Source organism: Corvus moneduloides, chromosome 20, assembly GCF_009650955.1.
Source record: "Corvus moneduloides isolate bCorMon1 chromosome 20, bCorMon1.pri, whole genome shotgun sequence".
NCBI lineage: Eukaryota > Metazoa > Chordata > Aves > Passeriformes > Corvidae > Corvus > Corvus moneduloides.
In genome coordinates, this window is record NC_045495.1 from 114,010 (window position 1) to 125,500 (window position 11,491).

Genomic DNA, 11,491 nt, shown 5'->3' on the forward strand with positions numbered 1-11,491 from the left:
AAATCAAGAGGAATCAATAACTATTGTAGTAAAGCTCTTACAAAACTGTCCATGCTATAAAATAAATTGCAGGTGTTTATTAGTCTTTAAAAGAGTTGATGAAACAAAAACAACCCCAGTCACTCGATAAATTCAAATAAAAGGGACACACATCCAGAGCCAAACTTACACAAGGGTTCATTCCCCTCCTGTAAATACTTCACTAACACAAAGTACACCTTATCACCACTACTCCACGTGCTTTTCATTTTACAGAGGTGTTGTTTTGTTGTTGCTGCTCGGCCAGTGCCTGCTGGAGGCGCATCCTTTTCCGGGAATAGTGCTGCCAGTGGAGGATCTGTTGCTCATCAATAAATTTGGCACACTGAGCATTGACCAGTTCTTTGCGGAAATGTTCATACTGGAGCAGCTCTAGCATATGCAAACATTGAGGATACCTGGATTAAAAACAAACACACGTTAATACAGGTTTTTACAAGGGACACTAAATCTAGAGTGCCCAATACTTCTGTAGGTTATTACTTTAGTTTTGACTTGTATGTGCTTTTCCCAAGTGTGAAACCACTTCCGCCTACACACTGTGACTTGGTACCTGCAGTATCAGGCCGGGAAACAAGGAGTCCAGTTCCATTTATAAATGCACGTTCCTGCTTGCTTAGAGTAGCTTCCCCAATGTCTTGGTTTGATAGACCAAATCCATAGCAATTACAATGCCTGTTTCCAGAGCCCACTTAAAGGAGATGACCAAAACCATTTTCCCAAAAACTGAAGGAATTTGCACACTTGCAAGAACACCAAATCACCTTTTGTCTCATGTAAGCATCAATAACACAAAATTAATCTTAAAATGCACTTACTGCTTTTGTACCCTAACATTCAATAGTTTGATTTTGAATCAATCAAAAGTGCAGACTAAGGCTTTAAAGGAAGATTCTATGCAAAACTCATGAAATTTTTATAATTTTGCCCATTCCTGCTACATGTGGACTATTGGAAACAGGAAAATCTACGTTGCATATAACCATAATATTGCATAGTCTATGTTGCAGGGAAGACAAAAGTAACATTACAGGCAGAAATGAAACCCTGACATGCTACTGTACAATATGTAAAAAGAGGTCAATGCCAAACCATTAAAATGCAGAAACCTAAGGGAATTTAGCACTTACTTCAGGTATTTTGCATATTCAGGTTCTTTCCAATAAAGTAAATATTTAAGATAATTTACAAAAGCTTTATCTTTGAAGTAGCCTCTTTGTGCAAGAACTGAAATAAAATGACAAATAAGGAATTGTCAGTTATAGATGGGTGAAAAAAATCTGGACACTTGAACAAATTCACAAACTCAAAACTTTCTCATTACAATCAAATTTCAATAATTTGTATTTGGTAAATAAAAAAAACCACAGGGAAAAATAGTATTTTTATGTCAACAAAATAATAGATTAGTCTCATCTCCCTTACAGTTTGTATCTTTCATTGAATGGAACAGCTTTTTGAAACAAGAACTTTTTGACTGTAGCATCAAAATTAGCAGAGAGTTATGTATAGTACCTGAAACTATTCACATTAGTAAAATTCTGTTTTCAGATAAAGGAATGCTGTTAACTTGACATTAATGTTTAATAACAGACTTGAACTTGTTATTTTTTTCTCCATCAAATAAATGCTTTTTTTTTTGCATTCCAACCAACAAAAGACTTTGCATTTTAAAAAATAATAATCCACCTGTTAAACAAATTATTTACAGATTATGCTGTGAAAAACCCTTTGTTTAGCTCTGTCTCTATATTTAACATTACCAGTAACAATAAACATCATTAAACTATATAAACTCCTCAGCGTCCTGGTATTTACTTTAAGTACTCACAGTTGAGGTAATTTGGATTTGCCAGACATTGAACAAACTCCAGCTCCAGCTGGAATCGAAGCCGATTTCCTGTATCATCTGATTCAAGAAAAAAAACAGTAAGAATTGGACCCACACAACAGATTTGAAAGTAATCGCGGTCGATGCGTAACCCGGGACTAAAGAGTCCTGGGGGTGGGCGACGGCCACGGCCGGCGGCAGCGAACCACACAGCGGGAGCCGGCCCGGGCAAGTACGTGAGAGGCCTTCTCGGGGCTGCGGGCTCAGAGGGGCCCCAGAGCCCGTGCGGAGCCTCTCCCGCGCCGCAAGCTCTCGGCCTGCGCGGTCCCGTCAGACCCGGCGCTCCGGGGGCCTGGGAAGCTCCGACAGCGGCTGCGACAGCGGCTGCGACACCGGCCCCACGGGGCTCCTCAGCGTCCCGCACCGGCCCCGTCCCGGCCCCGTCCCGGCCCCGCACCGGCCCCGTCCCGGCCCCGCACCGGCCCCACAGCGTCCCGCACCTGCGTCCATGTCCGGGGCGCGGAGGGCGGATGGCGGCACGCGCCCCCTCTGCCGGCGGCCCGGCGAAACGCAACGCTAAGCACGCTGGGAACGCAGCGGCCGTTGCCTAGCAACGGCCGCGGGGAGGGGCGGGGCGGTGCGGAGGCGGGGCGGAGGGGGGCGGAGGGGGGCGGAGGGGGGGCGGAGGCGGGGCGGAGGGGGGCGGAGGCGGGGCGGAGGCGGGGGCGGTGCGGAGGCGGTGCGGAGGCGGGGCGGAGGCGGTGCGGAGGCGGGGCGGAGGCGGGGCGGAGGCGGGGCGGAGGCGGGGCGGAGGCGGGGCGGAGGCGGGGCGGAGGCGGGGCGCGGAGGCGGGGCGGAGGCGGGGCGGAGGCGGGGCGGAGGCGGGGCGGAGGCGGTGCGGAGGCGGTGCGGAGGCGGGGCGCGGAGGCGGGGCGGAGGCGGGGCGGAGGCGGGGCGGAGGCGGGGCGGAGGCGGTGCGGAGGCGGTGCGGAGGCGGGGCGCGGAGGCGGGGCGGAGGCGGGGCGGAGGCGGGGCGCGGAGGCGGGGCGGAGGCGGGGCGGAGGCGGTGCGGAGGCGGTGCGGAGGCGGTGCGGAGGCGGGGCGGAGGCGGGGCGGAGGCGGGGCGGAGGCGGTGCGGAGGCGGTGCGGAGGCGGGGAGGTGCGGAGGCGGTGCGGAGCGGAGGCGGTGCGGAGGCGGGGCGGGGCGGAGGGGGCGGAGGGGGCGGAGGCGGGGCGGAGGCGGGGCGGTGCGGAGGCGGTGCGGAGCGGAGGCGGGGCGGTGCGGAGGCGGGGCGGAGGGGGCGGAGGCGGGGCGGAGGGGGCGGAGGGGGCGGAGGCGGGGCGGAGGCGGTGCGGAGGCGGAGGCGGGGCGGAGCGGAGGCGGGGCGGTGCGGAGGCGGGGCGGAGGCGGGGCGGAGGCGGTGCGGAGGCTGTGCGGAGGCGGCGCGGAGGCGGGGCGGAGGCGGTGCGGAGGCGGGGCGGAGGCGGTGCGGAGGCGGGGCGGAGGCGGGGCGGAGGCGGGGCGGAGGCGGGGCGGTGCGGAGGCGGGGCGGTGCGGAGGCGGGGCGGTGCGGAGGCGGGGCGGTGCGGAGGCGGGGCGGTGCGGAGGCGGTGCGGAGGCGGGGCGGAGGCGATGCGGAGGCGGTGCGGAGGCGGTGCGGAGGCGGGGCGGAGGTGGGGCGGAGCGGAGGCGGGGCGGAGGCGGGGCGCGTAGGCGGTGCGGAGGCGGTGCGGAGGCGGTGCGGAGGCGGTGCGGAGGCGGTGCGGAGGCGGGGCGGAGGCGGGGCGGAGGCGGTGCGGAGGCGGGGCGGAGGCGGGGCGGAGGCGGTGCGGAGGCGGGGCGGAGGCGGGGCGGAGGCGGGGCGGAGGCGGTGCGGAGGCGGGGCGCGGAGGCGGGGCTCTCCTCACGGACGCTGCGCCGGCGCGGAGCGGTCGCTCCGGTGCAGCGTCCCTGCCGCGGAGAAGGTGCGTAGCCGGTGCCGGCCGTGCGCCGACACATCAGTCCTTCGCACTCGTCCCTAGACGCTGACACGGCGTCCCTTGAACAAATGCTGGTTATTTTAAGTGTTGGGTTTCCCGGCCCACGAGTCCCGCCCGGAGCCGCGCACTGCCGGGAGCGCTTCCCCCGTACCGGTACCGCAGAGAAGCCTGCAAGCACTCGGCTGTTGGGAGCTGAGAACAACTGGCACCATTCCCTCGCTGCCGCGGGTGAGGGAGCAGCTTCTGCTGGGGTACAGCAGCAGGGCACCGAGTAGCTGCTCTTGGAAAGAGTATTCAGAGATCCCAATATCCAAATAAACCCCACACTGAATATGGCACTGTACAAATTCCTTCTCACGGTGCTCTGCTGCAGCTCACGGCAACCCCCAAAGAACTCAGAAATCATAAAAGTGCAAACCAATGTATTTTTGAACGACCAACTTTCAGTTTTACATCAATCGCTTTGTCCTGACGACGTCACTCACCACCGTCCTGCGGCAGCCTCCAGCCCTGGAAAATTTCACCATCTGAGGGGAAAAAGCCCAGTGACACGCGCTGCTTGTGCCAGGGGGACCCAGTGACCCAGTGCGAGTACAGAGTGACATTCCTGGGGCTGCAGCTTCTACGACTGTCCCCAAACATGAACATTCCTTCTGACAGGAGCAAGGATAGTGTTTTGTCCGTCTGCCACAGAGGCCAGTCACTCCCAGAGCCATTAGAAGGTGGCTTTGGGGTCAATGTTCTAGGCATGTTATTTCCCCAGATAACCCTTGAGCTGGGAAGGATAAAAAGAAGATGAACTTTTGTTTGTATTTGCAGAACATTCGTTGTAGCTTTGTACTAGACAAAGCCACTGTTCATCACTTCCAGAGCAAAAGGAAGTAGAGAGAATCAACCCTAAAATACTGAACTGTATTTAAAGTTTAATGGTAAATAAACTGGTGTATTATTTTCCTTCTGTATACTGGACAAAGTTTGGAGCTTTGGGCTTTGTTTTGTTTATCATAGTAACTTTACAGTCAGCCAAGGAGATTTCTGTCAGCCTCTGCGCTGAATTCTTCATTAATTAAAGCACAATTTTCTCAGAGTAAAACCATTAATAAGCAAATACTCTATGAGTGAGCAGCAGCAGCAGTGGAAGCAATCTTTACAAACTTACCCGAAACCCTTCTCATGTCTTCCTTTTTTTGTTGTTTAATTATTTTCTATTTTCATTTGTTGAAGTATTTTTGGCATCCAAGTTAGCAATTTTCTATAATACTATCTTCTCCTATGATTTTTTTCCCTGGGAATTGGATTACAAAAACCATATAAAAAGGATCCGTGCATAGTTTTTCTTAATAAAAAAGGTTGCTTTTTTAGACAACATTTTAGTGGTTGTGGAATACTACTATTACTATATCAAAACATAACAAGTCACTCCCCAGTAAACACAGACTTTAGGCTAAAAGAAGAGATCAAATAGATCCCACGTGTCTGCATTGCTATTCTAGAATGTGATTTTTCTCCCAAGACTGACTTCAGAGGAGAGAATCCTAAAAAAGGATTGGTCACAAAAATAAATTACTATGTATGTTTGCCAGAGTTAAGTCAAACATCTCAATTCTTGTCCATCAAAACTAGGAACAAAATTGAAAATCAGGATTTTAGTATACTAACTGAGAACATTCTCTAGGAAAAGTTTGGATTTTTTTCTGCTTTTAAAAGTCAGGTGAGCCAAACTTGCAGGATATGTGTTAACATAAATATGAGTCTGGAATTTGCCTTATTGTCATAGAACCAGGATGACATCACTGCCTCAGTTTCTCCTTTCATAGAGACTAGACTGCTATCATTGCTGTTGCCTGCCCAGAAATGCGATGGTTTATGACAATAAGTATATCTTAACTTATTAGAACTGGCGTAGAGACACAGCTCTTAAATGGAACCACCTCTGGGACCTGAAGCCGCCAAGGTTTTATGACACAAGAGAAAATAATGTCTTGTTTGGTATGCTGTTAGATCTTGAACGTGAACACTGAAGAAGCGAGATGCTACAAAAGATTCCTCTGTGACACCATAGTGCAATGCATTTGCATCAGAGAGAAAAGAAGGTCCAGCAATTTCATCACTGAAAACGGATCGAGATGAAACAGTGAAGTTTTTACACCCAGTGCATGAAACCCAAGACATCCCATTTTGTTCACCCATTTACCCACTGCTTTGGAATAGAATGCAAACTGATATTAACATGGGCAACATCTGTCAGGATTTTACCCATAGAATGCAAGACAGCTTCTGTAGACTGGAGAGCATCCTGCTTCAAATATGGTTAAATAACAGAGAACAGAGTATGCATTATGTTATATTTATAACAAGCCAGCACAAAGTCTGCAATTTTTATACTCCAATGCTATAATTGTAATTCAATAGAAACAAGATCATAGTTTTCAGTGGCTAAAACAATTGTCAGAACATGTTTAATTAAAGGCTTAACTCTTCACTGAGTTCTCTTTTTTTGAGGTCAAGAAACTGGCAGGTAATGTGCATTTCAGAAGCCAGCCAATGACAGTCATGGTGGAGCCACTTCATCTGCAGATGCCAAACACCATTCAAGCAAGCTGCAAATTGGATGAGATAGTGTAAAGGGACTGGCTTATTGAAGGCACTGGCACTGGTACTTCTGTGACTATGATACTCCTCTAGCTTCAGACAAACGTTAGAAATCAAAGATAAAGTCAAGATTAAATGTCATGTGTGAGAAAGCATTTTATATTTTTCATTAATAAGTTGGTTAAAAATATGTCAGGCTTCTATTAGGACGCCTGGACGGCAGGTGAATTTGAAGTCAGCCATTTGCCAGGAGCAATATGCATTGACCTGAGAGCAGTGGTCTTTAAGGAACATCTTCCCCAAAAATACTGCCACTGTTTGGAGCCCTTCCTAAGGTCCTCTAAGGAAAGAATTCTGGAGGGAGCCAGGATACATGGGGCCTGATCTGAAGGAACTCTTATTCTGTTAAACACCAAACAGGCCAGAAACAACTAATTCCCAGTAATGAAGGAATGTAAAACTTCTCAAGGTCAAGATACATAGAAAAGTTTGCAGAACAATAAATGGAATCTTATCTATTTTATAATGATTACAAATATGATTAATTTCACTTATTTTCACGATATTTTAGATTAGCATTATGGTTATGTTATTTTCCAAATAACACTTCCATAATGAGGTAGTTTGAGCCACTTTCTGTGCTATTTCATTTTTAAGCTCTTCTACTGTGGCACTGAGCAGCAGGGCTTAGGGAAAACACCAGAAAGAATTAAGTATAAAACTAAAGGAATCATTGGCATGACTTTGTAATTAATGAAGAATTAATCTCCTTTATTTTGGAATACATTTAGTATGTGTTCAGCAGATAGGAAATAAATAGTTAATTTGGTGCTGAAACTAGTAGGTACACTCATATAGACTAGCACTACAGTCACTTTTATGAAGAAAAGCATAGTCTCCAATAATGGAAATACGATTAGTGAGATTCCTTCTTACTGGCAAGTATAACTAAATATTCTGTCCAGTCATCTACAACCTCACCCACTCAGGATGAAAATAACTTTAATTGTTGGTCATTGCAAAGGTGGTGCACAAATAGTTACAGTTTCACAGATGCCTACATCAATATTTAGCAAGAATATAAACCCTCTCTTTAGTTGCATGCTAGTCAACCTGCCAGTGCTTAGAGCAAGATTATACAGCATTTGTGCAAACAAAAGTACTGATTTTCTTTGGAGCAAATCTAAATACATCTCTCATGACAAGGTTCATAACTTTTGAACACCAGGCCCACAGTTGAATATGCTGGAATTATGTCTAACACATAAACTTAGTAACATGAAGTAACCTGGAGCTTTTAAGTACACAACCGTATAAGGCACACCTTGCCATGTTACTTGCATTACATTCCACTTACTTTCTGTATTGCAGTTAAAAATATAATTAAAGTATTTGGAGATTAAATGCCACAAACCTACAGTTTATCTGGGGTGGTTTCTTCAAGCTCTCTTGTTTCCTTGCCCATGCATTACAATAATTAATATCTCTGGGGTTTAGCAGTTTTTCCCAGCTCAGAGAAAACAGCCTTTCAGTTTTTGTATCTACTCCTTTTCCTAGGCCACATTGCTGGGAACCACATTCGAGGATACCATTTTCTTTTGCTGGGAATGCCAATGTCATCTCAATTCCTTGCTCAGAAAGGCTCATTTTAATATTTTGGAAAAGAGAGAAAGATGAAAAAATAATTGCCAAGCTTTTTCCTAAATCACACCATACTTCTGGCAGCTGCTGTGCAAGTTTAACTTATTGGGCAGCCCTCAATCTACTGACAGATCAATTCAAACACAGAGCAGTAGAGTGGAGTCATCCCCCACAGGAGAATGACTGCTGACAGATGTTTCATGAAGGACACCTGCACCTAACTCCCAGAGCACTGGTCATCATCAATTTAAGTAATTCCAAAAGAAAACACACAAATAAACAAAACAAAGAGCTGGGCCAAGATCATCCCCAAAACATTAACAATTTATTTGTCTGACCACTTTTCACTCAAGGCTGAAGTTATTCCTCAATATGACGCCGCAAAGGGGTGACTTTAATGGTATTTTTTGTATCCTAGGGTGACATTGCTTTGTATTGATCTGACTTATCTGTGTAAAAAGAAAGAAATGAAAACAGTCGAAGGTGAGCTCCAAAAATGAGGCAAGATAAGACAATTTTGTGTTTGTGGAGGATGTTCCCAGGAAAATTTATGTTGTTTTTTCCCCATTGTTTGTTATTAGAAAAGGAGTTAAAGTGTCCTGTGTTCTGCCCCCCCTGCTCCTTCATTTTCTTCGTCCCCATCCCTTTTTTCAGAGGAAATTCTTTTTTCCAAATTGAAGGATAACTTAGTATTGTGCACAAAAAACCCTCAAAGAAACCAAACCAACCAAACAAACAACAACAAAAAAAACCCCCAATCCCAACCCCCCCCCCCCCCAAAACCCCTACATTTCTGATTTCTGACTCTATAGCCAAGGCAAAATATTGAAGTAAAATAGAAACTTCCTCCAGAATAATCATTCCTTAAATGAATGTGTTAACTTCGTTTCTGGTGGAAATTTGATCTTCAGCTGGCTTTCTAAAATATTTGCTAAGACCCAACCCAAGTTATTGTTCTCAAAGAATAGCTCACAAAGGAAACTACAATAAATTAGATTTAGTATCTGGAACACTCAGTTCTTTCAAGAAAATGATTTGTCTATAAAAAAATGTTTTATGAACATTATAATGGGGCTCACACTCTGGCCTGAAACAGCTTATGAAAACTCACTGAAGTGCCATGTGCCAAATAAGACTGGGAAATAATTTTGTGGGGGAAATAAAGCACTAAAGTAAACTGGGGAAGCATAACATCTTTTCTCTGACAGAAGAAACAGTCTCTTTCTTACGGCCAGAATCTACAGCCTTAGATGTACATTTACACCATAATGAATGGGCAGCTATTGACTAAGTGCTCCAGAAAAACCTAAATGGGCAAAAAATAGTTTCAGTATAGTCAGCTCTATTTTTAAATAACTGCCAAACCTTGTATTAAGTAGTCCCTGATCACCTCAGGGCAGCATGGTATGCCTGCTTTTACTCTGTGCTGCCAATGGTGAATTTCTCTGCCAAGCAGAGGCAGTTTGCAGCGCATGGCAAATCCTCTCTGTGCCACAGATCCTTCACACAGGGGCCAGCAAAGATACACAAGGGGAAGGTCTGATCTGATGCAGAGGAGCTGCCACTGAGATGGTTCTTCTGAGCAGAGGGGAATCAGCACCCTGCCACTAAACCATGCAGGCAAATGCTGAGCCCAACAAGTCTCTTGCAGCAGACTGCTAGCCTTGTGGTGCAAAGTACAAAAGTGTTGAAGACCTCTCAATGGCACAATGAGATTGATCAGACTTGTCAAAAGTCACACATTTATTCAACCACACTGGAAAACATTGTGGAAACTCTGTCACTTGATCCAAGTGCTCAGGATTCATTACTACCCACTTGTTCATATCTTTAGCATAGACATTTGGGGGGAAGAAAAAGATGTGAAGTATCTGAAAAATGTATATGATATGTCATTACTAAAAAGGAAGAGGTGGTGTGTTAAGGAACCACTGCTGCATTTTGGGTAGGACTGATTCAGTGCTCTGTTTCTTTTTCTGGGCTGATTTTCACCGACTGCCCAATTCCAACTTTGTCTGCAAATGTTGGGTTTGGCTACAACCAGGTTGTCGTTCTTTCAAATGGTAACACACCTGAGCTGGAAGACAAAGGCTGAATAAGCCAAAGACTGAGTTCAAGTGAGTCAGCTGGAATGCACTACCCGCTGCTCTGAATTCAGTGGATGACACCAAAAAATCTGAACCACTTTTCAGCTTGGGGACTTCTTCTTGATCATATAGAGAATGCTGAAAGGTTTTTCTTCTCTATTTCACAGATCTAGATATTCAACACATGGGAAGGAAATACCTTTGTTCTCCCTTTGTATGTTTTCTTGTAGTTTGGTCATTCATGTGCTCATTTATGATTGTGAGGCCATCCCCAAGCACCAGTACATTGTGGGAACAAGTTGGCACACTGGTACAAGGCCAAGCAGGAGCCCTGTGCAACAGCAGCCCAGATCATGACTCTGCAGGTTTGAGACACTCAATATTTGCAGAAACAGCATTAGCAACTTGCTCTTTTGGTAAACTGGTATTTTGAGAGAAGAAAGGAAAAGCCAAGGATCCATAGAGAGTGGGAAGAAAATAAGAAAGCATTGATTTAGCTCCTCAGAGGTGGCACTACCAGCTGTGCTGCCAGCTGGCCAGCTGACAGACTCACTGACCACGAGGAATCACACTCTGCCCTCGTATGGTAAAATGGGTACTGTTTGCTCGCTTAGCGTGGCCGAATAACCTGCCCTGACAAAACCCACACTGAGGATCCTCCCATGTTTTCTGTGGGTGCTGGGGCTGTGTGTTTTAAAGCGGGGGACAAAGGGATTCTTATGCCACTACCTTAGGACTATCACAACTTCTTCATCTAAACCAATAATCCTTCGATGAGCAACAAAATAAATGCCATGCCCAGTAAGTGTCTATCATGATACTTGTCCTGCAGTGCTGAAGGGTCTGTAAACCAGCTCCAATCACAAAGCAATTGTCCTTGCATTGTCCATTGTAAGTAACGTATATTTACTTAGGGCACTGGAACAGGACACCATGCATGCTTGATTCTGAAGAAAAGCCCGTTTGTGCCTGTTATACTGGAAAGTTTGTACAACACTAATTCTTAAAAACTGGTTGTGTTTCTTAGATTCTTATAATCCTTTACTCTGAAATGAATGAGACAGTTAGTAGGGTATGCCACCTGATTTGGTCCCACCTGAGCATCTTCAGAGGTGCAAACTTGAGTTATCACTTAGCTGTTGAAAGAAGAGAAACCACTGATATTCAGGTCTGAAGACACTTAAGAGTGGTGTCCAAATCTCTGCTTTGCATTATTCACTACAGCATGTACCCTCCTGGATCTTACTGGAGCAACACCATGGTACTGCAGAAGCTAATGCAGAAACGAGTGGTCCACTATGGTACACAGGAAACAATCCAC

General features: G+C 46.6%; 1 protein-coding gene across 1 annotated transcript; it reads right to left on the reverse strand.

The window, feature by feature from the left end:
• Positions 1-55: 55 nt before the first annotated feature.
• Positions 56-2,473, reverse strand: MED31 (mediator complex subunit 31). The gene is made up of 4 exons (XM_032129969.1): positions 2,371-2,473; positions 1,871-1,948; positions 1,170-1,266; positions 56-437 (listed from the first exon to the last, which is right to left on the reverse strand). Exons 1-4 carry the CDS (start codon positions 2,378-2,380, stop codon positions 245-247), a joined length of 378 nt encoding a protein of 125 aa, XP_031985860.1. The 5' UTR covers positions 2,381-2,473; the 3' UTR covers positions 56-244.
• Between the last annotated feature and the right edge of the window lie 9,018 nt (positions 2,474-11,491).